This window comes from Leptosomus discolor, chromosome 1 (assembly GCF_034619465.1).
Source record: "Leptosomus discolor isolate bLepDis1 chromosome 1, bLepDis1.hap2, whole genome shotgun sequence".
In the NCBI taxonomy this organism is placed as follows: Eukaryota; Metazoa; Chordata; class Aves; order Leptosomiformes; family Leptosomidae; genus Leptosomus; species Leptosomus discolor.
This window is the reverse complement of record NC_141391.1, coordinates 95,747,342-95,768,379: the sequence shown is the minus strand read 5'-3', so window position 1 is coordinate 95,768,379 and position 21,038 is coordinate 95,747,342. Positions and strand designations below refer to the sequence as shown.

Below are 21,038 nucleotides of genomic sequence, written 5' to 3'. Positions count from 1 at the left end.
CTCGGTGTGTTTATTTTAGTGGATTTTTAACTTACCTTAATTTTCTTATTTTTATATTTTTCACATGCCTAATGCTGATAGTCCTCGCAAAACCTGGAGACTTCCTGAACTTTTCATTTCATCAGTATCTCAAAACTAATGGTCTTATATCACAGAAGCCTTTCAGCTTCTGCAAAGTCATCTTTTAAGTGGTTGTGATATTGCTGAGTTTTTAGTCTGTTAAGGCACTGAATTTTCTGGGGTTTCTTATAACTGAGGCTGACTCTTGCTTTTGCAGCCCCAGGTAGATAAAAGTCTCATAAGATTTTCAGATAAAATTCGACATTATTGGAGTGATGCAAACCCTATTTATACATGGAGAAAAATCTGCTCTTGAAACAAGATTTTGTTTTGAAAAAGTAATCAGTTGAAGTCAGAGATTAAAATGCACCTGACACATATTTGTCCTTTGAGATCAACAGAGTTCGTCTTCATGGAATAAAACTTTCTAATATTACTGCTCACAGTCTGTAGCAATTTTTGATATCAACATAATTTAAAGTAATTGAAAAATATTTGCAAAAAAAAAAATCAAACGGCCACTTACTGTTACCAAATTTGAATTAAAAATGCTGGTATGTGTAAAAGGGAGGTAGAAAAACATGTTAAAGACCATTCTGATTATAAACAGGTCGTTCAGTAGAACAGTGTAAAGGAATTACACTATTGGCTCAGTGTCTTAGCAGCTATTGATACTGCTAAAAATCTTGAGTGCCTCTGGATGTTTATTCATCTGTAGTTTATAACAAAGTCAGAGTGAAATTAGTCTTCTAAAGGCTTCATGAGAATGACACCTCCTAATTTTTTGCAGTTAATCATATGTTTTGTATTCTACAGTGCTTGGTGTTGCTCAGGTTTCAGTTTTATTTCCCATCTAGATGAAACAAGTTGCTGGGAGGAAGCACTGAAAGGGAGATTGATACGAGGGTTTTTTTTTCCAGTGAGCTAGCTAAATCCAGATTTATGCTGTTCTCATTGAACCTGACCCCATTGCTGCTATACCGTACTATGTGTAGTGCAGCACAGTATAGTCTCTGTCTGAGTGATATTCAGATATGTATACAGACTAGCTGTATGAAATTGAGCAAGGCAGAAAAACTACTGGGAAAAAAACTACAGAGGAATATATTGATGCAGTGATGCGCAGTCATGGTTTGGGAATATGGGTTTCTGATTTGTGGGGCATGTTAAATCCAGAGATGGTGCCAGGTGCTGAAATAACTGGCCAGGAAATTTTTTTCCACTTACTTAAATGAGTGTGCATTTCTTTTGGTCACTAGTCTCTGTTATTGTTGTCAGTGCTCTATCCACATGACCGCATATTTTGTATGGTTGGATTTATTTGGGAATTAAAGCTTCTGCACATTGCTTGTGACTCCTTAAGCAGAAGTTTTGCATTGCAGGTGTGTAACAAAGCAAAAGCGATTATACGCTGACGTTCATGATAGCTTACCGAAATGGCCCTGATAACGTTGGCTTTCTAGATACCTTGCAAATTTTGATTTATTTTTTCTCCCTTAAGTCTTCTGCGGAGAGAAAAAAGAAAAGGTGTGAAGGCTGAAAATCACATGTTACGATCGATATCTTTGCAAATGCCCTATTAAGCATGAATTATAATACGTGATTTTTTTGTTGTTCCTGTTAACTCTTGCGACTCTCTCCTTGCCCCATCAAGCAATGAACATTTTTACATCTAAATCTGCCTTAGGTTACTTACAGGAGAAAGAAAAGGAGGGCAGTTACGCCACACCAAGTGCTTTGGTTTTAGAGAGGTGGTAGTCTAATTTTAGCCTAAGAACTATTAATATACATGCATCTGGAAGTGTTATACTACTCATTGTGGGAAGGTAGGTTATCAGAAAGACTGAAGTCAATGAGGGAGAGAAGGTACAAAGTATCAAGTATCAGAGCTAGTGATACAGTATGTGTGCTGTCACTGTTTTCAGGTGCCTTCAGTGAGGCTGTGAGGTGTAAAATACCTTCTTGGCTCCTTAATTATCCTTATGAGAATGCTAACTACAAGGACGATACTTCATTTCTAGAGTATTGTTTAAAGTCATCATTTAAAATTCAATTTGAATAAGCTTTTTTTGTATAACTACATATGATTATATATTATTATATAGAGAGTTGCACTTGTAATGCTTTTAAGAACACACTTAACGTAATGTCATGCCTTAATTGTTAACTTGCAGAGCCTTCTTGTACAGGGCATTGAGTTTCTGCTGTCTTGCACACTGTGTTCAATGAGCAGTTTAAGCAATAGAAGAAACGTTTGGTTTTGCTAATGTTTTGAGAAAACTGTTACATGACCTGAGGAGCATAAAGCAGTTAACCTGTGGCAAGCCGTATTCTATTAGATTACTTATTAAATGCTGATTTAGTTAGTAGTGCGGTGTACATGTATCCAGAGTATTTTATGTAGCATTTATATAAGTGGAGTAAATAGATTTTTTGGAGCATTTTTGTGTCATTGATTGTAGTTATCTGTCTTAAGCATTTTTTTCGTCTTTTTATCTGCAGTATGGATGGAGCAGATCTGTGTTTTGAAATTGTGAAGAGAGCAGATGCTGGATTCGTGTACAGCGAGGCTGTAGCCAGGTATGTATAGTAATTTTGATTAATACCACAGGATAAATGGAAAAGAATAGAATGTGCTGTTGTATAGTCTGGTAGCTAAAAGTTGGAATACTATAAATAATCCTGTTTCCACAGTCCGAATGTTTATTACAATAATTAGCATAATAAAAGTAGAATTTTGGAGCATTTTGTCATTTACTAGTTGTATATTTGGATGGGATTATTGAATAAAATAGTATTTCACATCCAGTACTTAATTCTCTGTCTTTGCCTTTTATGGATCTCTCATACGATGGCACTAGGTGACTTGAACCTGACAGGTGTGAGCTTTAGTGCTCTTGCTAGATGGAGTCGTCCTTTTTTTTTTCTTTTTTTGTAAGACTTTATGGTCACTTCAGCTTTTCACTTGGAAGGTAAACTAAAATCAAAAAGTCTATGTAATTGCAGAAGGACATCAAAACCCAGTGGCATGATAATTGAGCTTGAAGCTTGCTTTTCTCGACACTAGATATTGTAGCATCATAGAAGCCAGGTTGGAAGAGACATCAAGAGGTCTCTATATCAACCTCCTGCTCAAGGCAGGGTCAACATTGCATTTGGATCATGTTGCTCAAGTCTTTGTCCAGTGGGGTCTAGAAAACCTCCAAGGATGGAAATTCCACAGCCTCCCTGGGCAACTTAATCCCTTATGTTCCTAGAGAAAAGTGTTTCCCTATAACCAGCTGGAACCTCCAGAGGACCAGGATTGCCTCCCTTAGCATACTAGGGCTCTGCCTGATGCAGCACAGGATGCTGTGGCTTTCTTGGCTTTCTAGTGTGGTCAGTTATCTATTAGGGGATCCTTTGGAGACAAGGGAGAAAGAAGTTAGTCTTCAATCTGCATCAAGCAAGCCAAGATCTTACTTGGTTCTATCCCTTTCTGGATAAATCAGGTACTGATACTCACTTTTTTCCTTTCTGTGTTTTGTTATAAAAAGCCTGAGGGGTCCTGACTTCTTTGTCATATGAAACAGAATTATTGAACATTTGAAACCTTACAAAATGGAAAATGCAGATTTTTCTTTTCTAATTTTCCTTGGCTTCAATTAGAATAACCCTCAAAATTTAGATTTTATTCATTATCATAAACACAAACTACTGAACTCTGTGTATTTAAGGTTGAGTTCATTGATTAGTTTTATATAATTGGACTCTTAAAACTTAGTTTATTGTATGTGTACAGTAATTTTTCCTGCAGGTTTGTCATGTATGCTGTCTTTGTTTTTTCAGTCATTACATGAGACAGATATTGGAAGCTCTACGTTACTGTCATGATAATAATATAATTCACAGGGATGTGAAGGTAAGGGCTTTTAATTCTATTTTTTTTCCACCACAATAGTACAAACTACTGAATTTTAATTTCTGTAATTTAGAGGAAGGGGGAGGATGCAGAAAAGGAAGCTATATTTGCTGAGTGTGTGTTTACTCTTACTGTGTCATGTAAGATTAAAGCCCATCTCTAATTCCATCAATAGAGAACATTTAGGAGGTCTTTATTCACAGATTACATATGCATTTGATTGCAACTAACTTTGAAAATCAGCTAATTTCTAGGTTTTGAATATTCATATGAAATGTGCTTGCTTTTTTTTTTTTTTTTTTTTTGCTAGGAAAATGTGTACAGAAATTAAACTGGAGTTGGTAGATTAATGGCATCATTTTGACGCATAATGACAGTCTTCATCCAAACTAAGATTTCGGAGAGATGCACATGTTTAAATGCTACAATATTGGTAGTATTATCTACTTTTTGCAAGCAGTCTTAAACTTTTATTATTATTAAAACTTCTCTAATACAAGTTTGGGAGGAGAAATACAGTGTTGAAGAACAGTGTATGTACATAGTCTTTTTGTTCTGATGAATTTTGTACTGTTTCTATGGATATTTATGGAACTAGTTTATCCCAAAGTACCGTAATGTAAGTAATTGAGAGTTTTAACCGAAGTGGATTTGACTCTCTTCAGTTTGAATATACATATTCTTCGTTAATGTCATTGTCTAAGTTATACCTACTTGTTTTCTGTAAGAGTTTGCTTTTATCCTAAGTGAGTCAAGCTCAATAGGAATTAATGAAAATTCCAGTGAGCTCTGATGGCACAGTTTGAGAAGTGAATCTTGGATTTTAGTGACTAGAGAAGATAGAGAGAGAATAAGCTGTTCTTCAAATTCCGGCAGGTGATCTGTGAGTGAAGAGAGTACAGACACTGAACTGATAATTTTCATTTGAGGAGTTGTTTGGTCTTGCGTATACAGACATTGCAGACCTTTCCCAGTCTCTTTTTTGTTTCCTTCTAAAATCAAGAAAATTATTCCATGTGATAGGCTTTTTTTTTTTTTTTTTTTTTAATGTTTGGTATTATATTTAGCAAATTCTAAAGACGGCCTCTTAATTGCTGGTACAATATCTCACCTTGTTCCGTCGTGAAGGTTCTAGATTCTTTTAATTGTTCATTTTTGGTACCGCGTGAAAATTTCAGAGTAACGTCATCTTTATGTTGCTGTGTCTTCCTGAAAGCTGCACCTGTTTTTCTTGGACCATGCTCTTGAAAGAAAGCAAATTTCAGTTTCAAGGGCCTTTGAGTGTAAATGGGAATTAATTTTGCAGCTTATCCAGACTCCGAAAATTTATAATCACTGTTTTTATTAAATACCATCTTTAGAAATAAACCTGTTCGATTACTTGAGTGAGTAAGAATTTTTAATGTATCAGTCCAAAGTAATGTAAACCAACAGTGTTTCATTTTGGTAAAAGCAGTGCAGAAATATAACTGTAGTGTTTGGGTGTAGAACATATTAAGTTAACTGCAATATCCCAGCTCTAGATGTCACTGTAGACATTGTTTTGAAAGGAAGTAGACTAAATGACCAGTTTCCAAATTAACAGAATGGGTGAAAGTAAATTAATAAAAATCTCTAAGGTTGCTTCAGTCATACCACATTTTTTCCCCTCTTAAGCTTTCTCTGAATGTTATTTTGAACTGCAAAATGTTTGATCGTTATCTGATGCACAGGAAAATTTGCACCTTAGAGTCCCTGTAAGAATTAGGTGTCTTTTAGCCACTTTTGTGCTCCCTTAGCTCTTGACTGATTAGGAAGAGTTAGATGGGAATACTTCAGTTTGATGTAGTCTGGTGCCAGAAACTTCACCTGACTTCTGCAAGTGACAAGATCTACCAGAGCTTCTGGAGAACTACGACTGCAGCCTATGATAAACTCCCATATGCCCCAAATTCACCTCCAATGACAGAATCAACACGTGAAAGCTTTTACAAGATGGCCTGTAGTTGTCTTAATTTCCTTCACTGCTCTGTGAGACCAGACATTTCTTGAGCCGTTGTATGTCATTTGACCCCCTTCAACGTTGCTTAAAGGCTTTATAATCAGTGACAATTGCACCTTTGCTTCACCTTCAGTTAATGCGATCCTGCATTAATTCACTGCTTGGAAGTTGGATTGTAGGATAAGGAAAGTAGAAAAAGCTAATACAGGAAGACGGAAAACTCAGGACAGCTATGAATCAGAAATGTGAATGTCAAAAACTTTTTCCTTCACCACATCACTTATTCGTATTCTGCCAACCTAGTAATATAGGACTTAGGCATTCCTTTTATTCTTTCAGAACCTTGCTGTGTCAGAAACACCCAAAAAAGAAGGCTACCAAAAGCAGCAACATTGAAATGGGCTCTTTTCTGATATAGAATGTTATTACACAGTAGTTCATATACAGAATTATCTTTATATAAGAGAACAAAAAAAGGGAAGTGGGAGTAATGTGGGTCTGAAATGAGGTGCTTGTCATTTTCCATAAAACCCTTGCTAGAGTTCAAGTACTATTTGTCACTGAAGTCAGCTACTTTCTCTTGAGCTGTCAGCATTAGACAATAATCAAAGTGGTTTGTTAATACAATTGTTAAAAAGTGATGACTGGGAGATGACCTTTAAAACAGGACAAAGAAGCAGGAGAAACGTGGTTTATCTCTTTCTTCCAAATCTCCTCTTCACTATATTCTGTCCTGCAAAATAGTGTTTTCTCTTACTTCACCTTCAGGAATAAGAAAGTATGATTTCTATATAGTTTGAGTGCTTGTGTATGTTTCTTTGCTAAATAAAATGATTGGTGTACAACTGGAGTCAGGGCAAGCTTCTTGGCTAGACGTAAACATCCGCAATTTTTGTTATAGGTTTATCTCAGTAGGTATGAATACTTGTTTCCAATGTGCGATCATCTACATAGGTAAAACTGCTAAAGCAAAAATATACAGATTCTGCCTTCTCTGCTGTTAAGATTCAGTTCAGTATTTCTGTCACTGGAAGTAAAAAGACTTTTTCCAGAGAGTAGTACTAAGCATTATGCACTGTGGTGTGTCTCATACACAAATCTCAGTTGGTCCAGATGACTTGAGACTTGATCTGTGGATAGATTTGCATGTTGGTTTATGCACTATACAGAACTTAATTAACCATATGAATTCTGAGAGTGCACTGAGTTTCCACTTCTGTCTTTCATTACCTAAACTACTTGTAGTTAGGCACTTCAAGTTTTGCCAGTAGAGTTCGAAACTCTTATGCTTCTGCTTTTAGGTATATCTAGAAAATGAGTAAGGCTTTTACATATGTGTTTGTGTGTGTTTAGGTAAGTATATTCAATATAAAAAATAACTGGAATAGAAGTTGTTCTTTAAGACCATCTTCTCTTTCCAATCTCTGAATATCCAAAATGAGAAAATCTGTTGCATGTTACTTTCCTTCTGCTCTTTTCACTTTAGCTTGGAACCTCTTCTGTTTTTTTGAGGGACAGTCAGTAATAACTGATGCTTTTTCTAGAAAAAAGTAGTTTTCTAGAAGTTATTAGATCCTTGAGATCCAGTAGCAAGTGCTTTGTGAGGATTTTGTTACATATTAAATTGTTAATAAGGCTGCAAAATCAATAGCAGAGGTAGAATTAAGGTGTCCTATTTGGCCATGTTTTTCTAAGGAGCACTTCTTCATTCAATGCAGAAGTTAGGAGGCTCCAGGAATAAAGCTTTTGGTATTTTTTTCCTTCATGTTTCTTCAGGCTGTACTTTTTTTACCCCGTTTGTGTCCGCTCCTGAACATATGCTTCCTGTCCTGGAGTCCCCATTCTTGTTTTGTCCTGCCCTTTTCCTAGTGTACTGTTAGCTGGCTGCTGGGTGTTCAGAAGCCATTTTGCTGGGAAATGTATTTGTGCTGCTTGACCTACTTAGAGCTCAACATCTACGTGCTTTCTGTTCAGAAGTTTATATATTCCAGTCATTTTCCTAGCCAGTCAGAAAACATCTATCTTCTGGTCAATGAGGTGGCCACTCATGCAGCACATTTGAATGGGTTAACCAGCAAGCAGACGGACACTTGCAGTCTTTTAAACTGCTTTGCAAACCATGTGCTGTGCATATTTGCCTTAGGATTTTATGTTCCCTGCTATGGAAATGGATTCTTTTATTTTTTATTATACAATTCACAAGTTATTTGCTGACTTCTGATTTGGCAGCTGTATGTCTAAGCAGTGCAAGAAGTTTAATGCATGAGCTGTGTTTTGCTGAAGTATTTCTCTGTCCCTCCCTCATGCCTTTCTGATTTGAGGGATTTTTCCTCCATGAACATCATCTTGAACAGACTACATAGGACGAAAGTAAAGTATACATCATTTTTTGGGTACTATGTAGAAAATGGTGGAATGGGGTCTTGCTAAGAGTCTGTCACAAAATTATATTTTATCAGTAGTTCCCAAAGCTTCATATGTTTTCTTGGCTTTTTGATGAATGCTGCACTTACTGGAAGAGTACAAAAAGAATGACTTAAGCCTATGCTATCATCAAAAACTCTGTACTAAGAAAAACAACCACAGGCAGGCACTCTGCTGAGATATCCTAACAACTGCAAATACATTCTCTATAAAATGTGTTTAAGGAAGGACAGAAGTAGCGGGTTCTTAGTCTAGGCCTGTGCAAATTATAAGAACACATTGGTAGTAAACAGCTTTGCTCACCAAGACTTACAGCTACTAATCTAAAAACAGTCGTCTAAGCAGCACTGTGCCGTCTGGAGAACTTGAACTGCTCAATTCAGTCCTGCTGTAGGTACTTGGGCACTGGTTGTGTTGTGCAGTTGGACACCCACCTGCACAAACTGGCTATCCGTGCTCAAGGACTGTGTTTGCAGAGCAACTTACATACAGCGCTTTGTAGGATTAGACCCTGAGGCTGCCAACTTCGTCGTATGCTAAACACTACATGGGAATCCTGTGAAAGAAGCGATCGCTAAATTCTACTATCACAGGTAACATTGCATTAAATAAAATACTACATTCCTATGATTTTCTGTGGGTTTTGCTTGCATCTTTCTTTAACTTCTGCAGATCACGAAGCAGCTTTCAGATGATGTGAAGTCTTGGAATCTCTCCTAGAGAAGACCTAATATTTTGTGTCTACTGGCACATGGGTCAGTTTAGTGTACCTGTCGTGGAACTCAGTAATAAGGTGGGGAAGACAGATTGCTCACTGCATTTTATTGTGAAGTTTTGGGTGAGTGATAGGATTTCTCAGAATACCTAGTATTTTATAGCACTTTATATCATTCAGTAAACTCTTTGATCTCAGTTCCAGAGAAGATTGTGCAAGGGAAAAGACCATCATGTAATCTTAAGTGTCTTCTACAGAAATGATTCAAAATAATTGAAATCTTTACTTAGCCGTCATGATATTCTAACTTCTACAGTTAAACAAACAAACCAACCAATAAAAAACTCCACAAAATCTCCTGCGTGCACTACTGTTATACTGCTAATGATCATTCAATGTTTATCATTGAATGTATTTTGTATACCGGTAAATAATAAGCATTTATGCCTTCCTAATTAAACCATAGAATTTACCTCATAAGGTCAGACTAGGAGGATGGAAGTTCCAGTGATTTGTTTTCTTGGAGGTTTTTTTTAGTCGTAAGTAGTACCAGAGGTTAGAAATAACTGCATGTATGCATTTAATCCTTTTTTTTTTCTTCACTGAATATTCTTGTACATTCAGATATGTTGGAGTTTTGTAGATCTTTTGTGCTTTATGCACTCTTCTATAAATGGTCTGGATTTAAACATTGTTGTGAAGGAGGTGCCTTCTGGAGCAGCATGTGTTAATCCACCTTTGAAGTGGAATAGGTGTGTAGCTCTTTTGAGTGAGTACAGTATCCTGAGTACACTAAGGCTGCATACCAATAAGGCAGCCACTGCCTCAGCTGTTGAACATGACTGCCATGGATAAAACTGCAAGAAAAATTATTCCTGACGAAGCTACGAAGCAGATATAAAACCCATTCTTCTCAAACACTTAAGTAAAATCCTAGGCCACCAGTTTCTCTTCATCTGGGGATACTTTGCCCTCTGCGGGTTGTCCATCACCATCAAAACTTTCTCTTCAGAGTCACCCTGTTGTAGATGTAAGTTCAGTAACACTGTGGCCATGATAAGAATGTCAGAACAGGATGATAAATTAATTAAACCTTTAATCTGAGATCTCTGCTCTTTTAGTACAAGGCTGTAGTAAAGGTTTTTCTGTGAAGGCTAGAGTAAAAAATGCATAATAACACAGTTTTTCCTCCTAAAAAAAACCAGTTGTTATAGCAAAACCCTAATGTGGCGGGCATAGTTGAAGTAAATAACCTCATTTTTCAGTAAATTTAGAATGAGATGTCATCAAGAACTTTTCTTTATGGACTAAAGAGTTTTAGCATGTCATGGTGCATTCCCAATTTTAAAACAAATGAATTGACCTTCTACCCAAGTACTCCTGAACAAAAAATACATGTTAATCTTGAATGTGTTTTGTAGCTCTCTCCTCACGCTTCCTTAAGCCTTTGATACCTGGTTCAGCCATTCCAGAGACAGTGTCTGTGCTTTGTTCAGCCTTTTTTATTAAAGAAACCCGTGTCCAAAACCTGGGACTCTTTTATTGATGATAAAAGAGAACTGGGTCCTCAACTTCAGCCTGGTTTCTGCCTTCTTCCTTGATTATTTGGGTAGAAAACACTGTCCATAGGTCAAACATAAAATGTCTGTTGCATTGCATGGGTAAAGTAGTATTACACAGTTCACTGTATAAATTACTTGCATTCATTTGGATATACACATGAGATTTATTATGGCTAATGTTGATGTAACGAGCAAGATCATTTGTAAGAAAAATACAAATAATGTTATAATTTTATTTAAATATTTACTATTTCATATCAAAATCTGGTTATAGGTGGTTAAAATGAGTTAGTTGTTACTTATATTCTCTAAAATCATTCCATATTCCTTCACATTTCGGGAGTCTCTTCAGTAAAAGTATCAGCTTTACGTTTGTGGTGTTCTGGTGTGGATTTTGTAAACAAGCCATAGAGACTTTTCTTAAATGTTTTATCTAGCAGAAGGGTTATAACTGGATCTAAACTACTCTTAGCAGCAGCAAGACAAGTAAGGAAATTTTTTGTTTCCACTAGATAGTTTAACCTTGGACAGTCATTACTTGTAAGCAGTATGTAAAAAATTGGCCTAAAAATATGATATGGAAGAAAGCAGACAGTTAATATCATCTGGATGACAAGAATGTTTCGTTTCACTGTACTGTAAATTAGATGTTTTTCTCCAATACAGGTATTTTTTTGTATTTTATTCAGGTGTCTGGTAAGAGAATAGTATGACAACAAAACTGTCATAAAAGATACAAAAAAACATGCAGTGGCAAAAGAAGCTGCAATCATTGCAGTAAATTCACCAGCTTCTACTCTGATGTTGTAGCATATGTGAAATTCTTCCATAGCCCTTGCCTGGATGTTATATGTTATAGCTGTTACCGTTATGCAGAGCACAGTCAGCCATATAACAATGCACAAATATTTAGCAAATTTTGGCTGACGAAACTTTTTAAGTACACATCTGTAAAAGTTTTCATTAACTGCTTGAGAATATTGTGCATCACTGTTTTTCTTCAGTGTTGCGTACTGACTTAGAGCAATTGAACATAAAATTATAATTGTAACATACATACTGACATGCATAATGAGAGTCCCAAAGTGATTTGCTATTCTACACGCTACAGAATCATAAGTCCATTGGTACCCCCTTGCAAAATAGGCAGCCAGAAAAGGCATTGTGCTACATACAAGTAAATTTGCAGTGACAAGGTTTGCCAGGTAAATGTATTGCGCTCTTTTTGTGGGGGCTTGCCGTGAAAATATCCAGGCAGCGAGAATATTTCCAGAACTTCCAGCAGGAAATAGGAGAGAGTAGATGACTGGTAGAGCTACAGTAGTAGCCAAGGATGGCTGAAGAAGACATGTTGAATTTCTCATTTACGACAGTATTTCTTGAATGAGTGGTCAGTGCTGGAAAACAAGTAAAAGAATTACTCTTCTGTGATATGCATCTAACATCTCTTTTATTCTTTGGTCTTATCTTAACTGTTCCTTTTTCTCCCCTACTTTCCAGTCTTACTAACTGCTGTTTGTCCTCTGGGGTTATCATCTTGAGTTTGTGCGAGGTTACTGTTTTGGGTGTCTTCCACTGCGATTTTGTGAAGAAAAGTTGACTGATGTTAAACCCCAAAGATTTTACATGCATAGAATCTAATAAAATAAATTATGAGACAGAAGGTTCAGGATAGGGTCTGACACTAACTTGTGTGGTCTTGGGTTTATTTCTCAATCTTCTGGAACATCTGTAACCTACTTTGGAAACCACTTCTAGGCTATTTTAAGTTAAATAAGCAAAATAAGTGCAAAGTACTACTTTAATTGCAGAAATGCAGAGGAGTATCCTGTGCCTCCATTTAAGTACAAACTAAACTGTGCATAATGCAGGAATCAGGCTAGATGTGGTTTTTTTGTGCTGATGTCTGTATCTAATGTTACTTTGTTCAGAGCTCTAATCTTAGATGTATATTTTGCATAAACAATTTAGTCTGTATTTTTAAACACATGAAAGATTGTTAAAAACTGCAAAGTATTTATTTTTTCCAAGTTCAGTCTTCAATCTTTTCTTAATTTCCAGGCTGAAAATAAGAAATCGAAGCACTGTACAATGACCACATATTAAAATTGGCATTTCAGCTTACTAACCTGTAGTGAAGAGAGATTTTGTTGTTTTACGGATACTATTTTAGTGAAGTGTGTCCAGGTTAGTTTTTGTTCCATACCAAATCGTATGAAAAAAATCAACAGATTTCAAACTTACAGACTAATAATTTTTTTTAAGCAGCTGTAAGCAAATGAACTCAGATACTGAAGAGGATTCTGTGTAGCTATGATAAAAAGCCCAGACTCCAAGTTGACTAGATAGCAAAAAGTTGTAAAAGTCATATTTAAAACTTATGCTGTAGGCATGTTTGACAACTTGCAAATTAAACTAGCTTTTATAGCTGTTGCATTTTAGTGTTCACTAAGTCCCATATGGATTGTTGAACCAAAATGTATTAAATTCTTTTATTATAAGGAGTTAAATTCATAAAGTAATTGTTGAATTCAGTCATTTAGAAGTCTAATTATCTTTTTTGTGTCAATGCCCAAATTTTGTCAGGTGAAACAAAGTAGTAGTAATTTTAAGCTTACCTATGCAAGCTGCAGGCACCTTTCTTTGCAGAGAGGAAATTTTTCTGTCTGATGTCCTTTTTTATCTCCGCTGCTGCAATGAAAAATATAATACTTGAATCTGGAAAGTGCAGTTAAGAACAGTATCACTCTGATGAAAGTAGGTTTTTCAGAATGTACACTTTTTTTTAACAGTGTCAAAAAGCGGCTAAGTATTTAAAGTTCAGACAAGATGATGTTGTCTGTGCAAAAAAGACTTTGAAATTAGGTCAGGATGCAGCTCCATTGGCGAAATAAAAAGAATGAGATAGTGTGGAGCAGTGATTGTAACAGTCCTTTGGTCATGTAGGTCTGGCACAGAAACACCTTACAGTCCTTTATATAGTGCTTTCGTCTTTTGAGGGGTGGAGGGATTGTTACTTTCGTCCTCTTTAGGACTGCCCACTTTCCAGAGTGAAAAAAAAAAGAAAAAGAAGCTCTTTTATGCACAAAACCTGGTATTTTAACGACATTTAACTGTTCTTTGGCTCTAAGAGCTATCACAAAGCTGTCTATTCCTGAAGAACATATGCAATAGTACTGTATCCATGTATGTCCTCATATGAGTGACCAAATGAACACATCTCATATGTCTAGTCAGGTGATGGATTGTGTGGAAGCAATTTACTGCTGATGCATCCTAGGCATCAGTTGGGGAAAACTGACTCTGTGTCCAAGAAATAAAATATTTTATACAAATCGTCGAGAAGTGTGCACAGGACAATTTCCTTCCTCCATTGGAAAGGTTTGGTCACAGATCAGTCAAACTCTGTTTAGCTCCGCAGAGCTAGAGACCTTTGAATTTGCTTCTGTCTGGTATGTCTGTGGTTGTAGATACAGCTTTTCAACAGCTGTAAGTTCCTTTATGAGAACGGAGGAGATACCATTAAAAACTTCTGCAATTTCGGTAAGGTTCTTGTTTTGTTAGTTTTGCTTTATGTTTAAACATACACTGTGAGAATCCATCTCAGTGATCTGCTATCAATTTTATTGTTCAGCCTCATTATTAATTTTATATTTTCTTTACTAAAATGATGGACATGTTTGCTGGCCTCCTATTTAGGTTAAATGCTTGATCTCGTATAAGATAAATTTAAGTGAGGGAGACTTTCTGTGGAATATTAGTAATTAGTTTGCAATGCTGTAATCAGTTTGCATGTACTTTAATTCTTGTTCCTTTCAAATTTACTTAACCTTGTTTTTATTTTTTCCACTTTTGAATGTATAATTGTATTAAAATTTGTTATAACAGAAAGAGTCTTGTATTAATTAAATATTTAATAGTATCTTAAGTAGTCTTAGAAGTTCTTGTTACTGTGGTGTTCCATCCAGGTTCAGACACAAGAATACGTGTCCTGAAAATTTGTTCAGAGGATACATGCCAAAAAAAATATATGAGCAATTCTAGTTAGCAGGGATTTTTTTAATTATTATTTTTCACTTGGTTATTAGCTGCAGCCTGTAGTATTTATAATTCGCTGACCATGACTCTTGCTGTAGGAAGAGATAATGCTACATTTTTTTTCTGATGTGTTGTATGATAATAGCTTATTATAGTGAATTACAGTCTATCAGACTGTGTTTTGGGAGTGATTGGCAAGATGAGTAACAAAGGAATGGGATATTACATTAGTTAAAACAAAACAAAACAAAAACCCCAGAGATACAGTTACAGTTGATTCTAAGCTGTAATAAGCACCTTCATTATTCTTTTAGTGGATGAACTATTTCCATTCATCTAACTTATAAATGGCGTACTTTAACCAAAATAATTTGATGATATTTAAATGGTAAAAGTGCATCTTTTTGCAATTCAGTCATATGTTCTTCATAATGACCTTCATGTGCATTCTTCACCTCAGTTATTTATATTTTCTGTACTCTTAAACCATGATCGCTTTCTAATTTATACATGTTAGTAGATTTTACATACCAGCAGGCAGCATATGTATATGTTGTCTGCATACAATTTGCCATTGTATGCAGACAACTTATTTTGTGGCCCAAAAGCACAAAACCGGGACATTCCCAGCGGTGAAAGGTATTTCAGTTATCCATTTATAACCCATATGTAGCGTGTGATGTATTGTAATCATAAATGACAGAGTGATCCACTTGCAGGCTGCCTGGCCACTTCCTCTCCCCTCTGCCTGCTTGAGGTGACAGAAGACAGCCCAGTCAACCTCGTATCTCCTTGTGTCTGTCACAAACCAAATGGAGAACTGGTCTGTTCCTGCTGCACAACAGAGTATATAATGTGTTGGCAGCAGTTGCCCCTTGTAGGATGGAAGAAGGCAGCAGCTCGGTTACCTCTGGCTCCTGTAGCAGTCCTGGCTCTCTCTGTGCTGTGGAAGGCCCAAGAGATGCACTCAGTCTCTGCATCTTGAAGGATGGAAGGCAACTGCTGAGGATAGGGCACAGAAAAATGTGCGACCCCGGGTATGGCTACTATGGGTGCTGAGGACGAATCATAATGAATAAATATATAGCATGCACCAAATGTGGAGCAGCCTTTAACCTGAGATTTAATTTCATGTACTTGGAAGTTAATCTACTGTATGACATTTAATACCAAGAGAAGTCTCTAAGATGCACTGGCTACTACACAAGTGCAATCCATATTTTCTTTCCAAAAAAATCATTTACTGAGTAGCTTGCCTAGAACTTTGGGTTTTGGTGCTTAGTTTTGTTGTTTTGGTTTTTTTTCCTTAAACATTAAAATTGAAAGGTTTTTTGACTGCGTAGTCTTAAGACAGATGCACTACACAGTAATGATTTTCAGTTGGACATCTATACCAGGAGAGTTGTTGCAGATCACCATAGTTCCCCTCTGCCTGCTCATCAACTTTCCATACAGGGGTGACCCAGTGTGTACACAGCTCTTCTCCTGACTTGATATAATGAGGATTTTAGCTATAGTCAGCATATGTATTTAATATCATAAGAAGTGCTTATCAAAGCAAATCATCTAAGCTCATGTTTAAATTTGCTGTAGTTCAGCCAAGCACTATGCTGAATCAGTGCAGATAAAATATTTGTCAGGTTTGAGCTGGGTCTATGTTTGCTGTTCACTAATGATTTATTTTCACTAGTTTTAGAGCTACCCTTGTGGTTCAGCAAAATAGAAGCAGGATGAAAGTTTGTGTTGTCGAGTGAATCAGTAGGAAAAATCCTTGTACAGAAGTTGTTCACAGACATCATGAGAGTAAGAATAGGTGGGAGGAAGGAAGGAAGCTGGAAAAAGCCTTAGCACTCAAACTGCACAGTCAGAGTGAGAAGTATAGAAATAAGAACATGAACGGCAGAATGAAAAGCAGTGGCTGGTGACAGCTTTGTAGCACCTTCTCCCTTCTCTTGGATTCCACAGAGCCCTCGGTAGTTGCAATTTTGAGTAAGGGTTGGAAAAAAGGCTGGCAGAAGGTTCCCAGTGTTACAGAGAATACATTGAAAAAATATTTTGGATTGATGGAACATTATGAATGGGTTCTTTTTCTCTGTACACTTTATTTGTACTGTGCAACACAACTGCCTGCTCTCCACCCTGATTCCGTATGTGCTTTCAGAGACAGCATTAAACTAAAGCATCCATATGTGAACTTTCCAGTTCCAGGAATAATGTGACTATCAGTGATGTAAGTTGCACTCCTCTTTTATGGTTTCATTGACTGACATTGTGAGGGAAGTTGTTCTGTTACAGTTTTCCCTGTTGTTTTGCCAAACCAATTGATACTTCTCTGCCCTCATGAAAAATACCGATTTGCAGGTTAAAAACCATAATTACAGTTAATTTCAGTGTCAAAATGAAAGTTCATATTGTCTTTTAACCCTGGTAGGCAGGTAAGCCCCACACAGCCACACACTTACTCCCCCTCAGTGGGATGGGGAAGAGAATCTGAAGGGTAAAAGTACGAAAACTTGTTTATGACTTCTGTGTCTTCTCGCTCTTGTTCTTGTGGCTGCTCTGCTGCAGAACAGGCTGCTGCTTCTGATGCTCTCTCCTCCTCCCTCTAACATGCTCTGGTCAAATCTGTCGTTATCTTGAACGCTTTGAGCCCCACGTTGGGTGCCAAAAAGGGTTGTTGTGGTTTAATCCCAGCAGGCAGCTGCTCGCTTACTCCCCCTCCAGTGGGCTGGTGGGAGAGTTGGTAGGCTGAAAGTGAAAATACTCAGGCTTTGAGACAGAGAGAGTTTAATAAGTTTAAAGAAAAAAAAGAAGAGGGGGGGGGGGGGGGGCCAAAAAACAAACCTAAGAAAAACAAGTGATGCAAAAAACTCTTAATTGCTCACCCCCATCTGGCTGGTGCCCAGCCACTTCCTGAGAAATGGCAGCCCTGGCAAACTTCCTCCCCAGCTTTTATTGCTGAGCAGGAGGTCCTATGGTATGGGGTACCCCTCTGGGCAGTTGGGGTCAGCTGTCCCAGCTCTGTCCCCTCCCACCTTCTTGTGCACCCCCATCCCACTCCCTGGCGGGGCAGTCTGAGAAGCAGAAAGGCCTTGACGCTGTGCAGGCACTGCTCAGCACAGCGGCAGCTGAAACATCCCTGTGTTATCAACACTGTTCTCATCACAAACCCAAAACACAGCACTGTACGAGCTACTGTGAAGAAATTTTAGCTCTGTCCCAGCCAAAACCGGTACAGCTGTTTGCTCAAAGCAAGTACACTTTGGTATGTTTGTGATTCAAGTTATAACTTGTATCTGGCAAACAATTTTGTTTCTTGGCTTATGTTTTCCATTCATTTTAAGGAATATATGTATGACAATGTAGCTATTAATGTATTTGTCAAGTCTGAAAGGTGTAGAAATGACTAGCCAGCCTGTATATTTTATATGCATTTTGTAACTGGTCTTTGTTCTAATGAAGAATCTGTACTCCTTTTTACGTAGTAAAAAAGAGGTGACATTTTGGTACACTGACTGAAATTCAACGATGTGTTGTACATTTGAATAAAGAAAGAAAATGAGGTTCATGCAGGTTATGTGGAGATGTGTGTTGAGTTAGCCTCTGCTTACAGAAAAAATAAGTGGAATTATTTTCACGTTGAAATTAAGCTGAAGACTCGACTAATTGCTATAGTTGGCCCTGAGAGTGCTTAGGAAGCACTGCTAAGATGAGAAGTAGGAGACACTATTAAAGTGACTAATTGTATGTTCATTTGACGTGTTGTGGTGCAACTTTCAGCAGACCTCCCAAGATGCTTCACGAGTGTTTGCTCTTCAGTAATATTGTTTTGCAGAGCCTAGCACTTTACCCTCAAATTTGGGAAAATTGATTGTAGAAAAAATATGTAAGGATTAATTTTTTTTTTAAAATAATAAAGATACCTGCTTTTTTTTTTTGGTCAGTAGTAATTGTTTCCTATATGACAGTGCTGTCTAGTTTCAGATCCCTTTCTGAGCCAGTTGATACATCCAGTCTTTAACATCTTAAAGCACTGATTTACATAGTTGTGGAAATCCATAAGTATTTTCACTTGTCTGGTTGCTTTTTGGAGTTGTTTTTTGTTCTAACTGCTACTCGTTTAATGTCACACTCTGTCAAAGATCATATAGTCATACCTGTTCGCCTCTTCTATGCCATACCTGCTGTTGCAGACTTGTGCTCTTTTTCAAATTTTCATTTCTGAGCTGAAGAGTCGATTTGTTTAATGTAGTCTTTATAGGATCTGGATCTTATACATTATACAGTAGCACAATGATAATTTCTCAGGGTTTTTTCCTCCTAATTTTAACAGTCTGTTTGCTCTTTTATTGCTGTTGAGCAGAGAGTTATATCTTGAACCTTTTTTAGGTTTGACTACCCTGAATAACTGTGTGTTGTTTGAAAATTTGGTCATTTCCTTACTCTCACTTATTCTGGATTGTAATGTTAAACATGTTTGTAAACACGTCTATTTGCACATTCTTGGGGAATATCATGAAGAAAAAAGACTATCTATTTTTAAGCTTTCTTTCAGATTTTTAACCAGTTCTGAAACAAGAACATCTAACATAGTAGAGTTTCTTACAGCCTTTAGTAAGTGACCTCACTGAAGTCCAAACACACCATATCACCTCTATCCCAGTGCTTCCCAGCTCCTCCAGAGAGCTCGTCTGTTATTGATTTTATGGCACATGGCTTCCCTCAAACAAAATCTATTCACTTCTCCTTAGGGTACCTTGTACACCCAAACTTGCCTAATTTTATTTGTCTTTATAGGTGCTATGGGTTTGCCTAATATGACATTGGACTGTAGCTCCTGAAATCTCTTTAAAAGATTTGGGTCATATTTGCTGCTTGTGTACAGAGGCTGGTTTAAGCAACAGATTATCCTGTATTGAATTGCTTTTGAAACGTTTTAATGTGTAGCCTGTAGTCCCAGGAAAGTGTTACTCTCTGATATTTCTTCTAAAATGCTTTTTTTTGAAACCTTGTCTACTGATACTGCGCATGGCTTCCTTGGTGCTCCTTCTCTGCAGTCTGTAAAGAATAGCTGTCATATCAAACACACATCTGATCAATGAAATAGTTATGAGTGTGTAAGGCTTTCCTCTTGAAAAAATTACTGACTAGTTTTCACTGTTAAAATTATTAAAAATTAAACAGCCCATGTAATACTATTCACAGAATCTTGAACTTGTACTGCATGACTATTTTCCTGTTGTCCTTTTATGCATTTGGTGTCTTACAAAATAATATTGTAGTAACTAAGTAAATGTTACATAATTTACAAACGTATGCCTAGATACTAAGGTGGTCATTTTTTGTCCTGTGGGACACATTTCTATTTGCCTTTGACTACAAAAGTCAGCTTCATTTGTAGCATTGAAGCCCTGAAGAGATCTGAGTCTGTTTTTGGGATCATATAGTGTCCATGAATTGCAATCCTTTTAAGTGGAAATTCTGGTTTAAACGGAATACTTTCTTCAAAAGAATTTTAGAATTCAAACTTTGTTCAAGCTAGACTGTGTCATTCATGTTCGTCCTGTCCCAACCCCACCCCAGCCTGGTGATCAATGTCATCAATCAGCTACTTACAGTAGAGTAAATATATACAGAGAAAGAATGATGAGATAATGTATCTATCTTGTGAAATGATGGTTTATAAACTCCACTAGATTTACCAGAGTTGATGTAACTGTGTAGGAGAATTGCAAAGGACAAGAAACATGCTATTCCTTGCACTGTACAAATACAGAGCCAAGACTGTTCTTGCTTCGGTGTACATATAATAGGATGACAAGATGATAGATAAAAGATGGTGAAAAAATATAATGCAATTATTGTGAGAATCAATCAGAAATTATTGTACAAATATCTTCATTGTATGCTGAAACGTTGAAGAAAAAATGCAGTTGCCATCGTACTTTCATGAAAATTATGTATTTGTAGGAATCTCTGTCTTGAAGATAAAGAAACCTCACCTTTTTTTTTTGTTTGGGGAAAAAAATGCACTGACTGGTCATTGTAATTTGTTTAAAATGTTTATACCCAGTTTCACCAAATCTGAAGTAAAATCACATAAAAATTAAACCAACTTTCTGTCTAGCAGAGGTGAAGTTTACTTTGTTCAATAAGAGTTTTAGAAGTTGCTTGTATAAAACCAGACTATTGTCCAGAATTAGTAAAAATTCACAAGTTTTGATGCAGATTCGGCATTAAAAGGCATATAATCCATCAGAGAAGTTACTGGTCGTTGTATTAAAACCAACTTTTTTACACCAGCTCACTTGAGCAATATTGCTTGTATGTGTTCAGGATAATAAATTCTTATTTTAT

General features: G+C 36.7%; 2 protein-coding genes across 6 annotated transcripts in view; one reads left to right on the top strand and one right to left on the bottom strand.

Moving 5' to 3' along the window:
* The window catches only part of CASK (calcium/calmodulin dependent serine protein kinase), a 222,445-nt gene that overhangs the window by 100,549 nt on the left and 100,858 nt on the right, over positions 1-21,038 (top strand). For all 5 annotated transcript variants that reach the window (XM_086472286.1, XM_086472077.1, XM_086472347.1 and 2 more), the window contains exons 4-5: positions 2,563-2,640; positions 3,889-3,961. In XM_086472286.1, coding sequence (XP_086328412.1) covers positions 2,563-2,640; positions 3,889-3,961 — 151 coding nt within the window. The remainder of the gene's footprint in view (positions 1-2,562; positions 2,641-3,888; positions 3,962-21,038) is intronic.
* Positions 10,973-12,007, bottom strand: GPR82 (G protein-coupled receptor 82). The gene has a single exon (XM_009961310.1). The coding sequence runs from the start codon at positions 12,005-12,007 to the stop codon at positions 10,973-10,975; it is 1,035 nt and encodes a 344-aa protein (XP_009959612.1).

Excerpts from the sequence above, each read along its gene's own strand:
- GPR82 (XM_009961310.1), bottom strand. The coding sequence starts at position 12,007 with ATGAGAAATTCAACATGTCTTCTTCAGCCATCCTTGGCTACTACTGTA.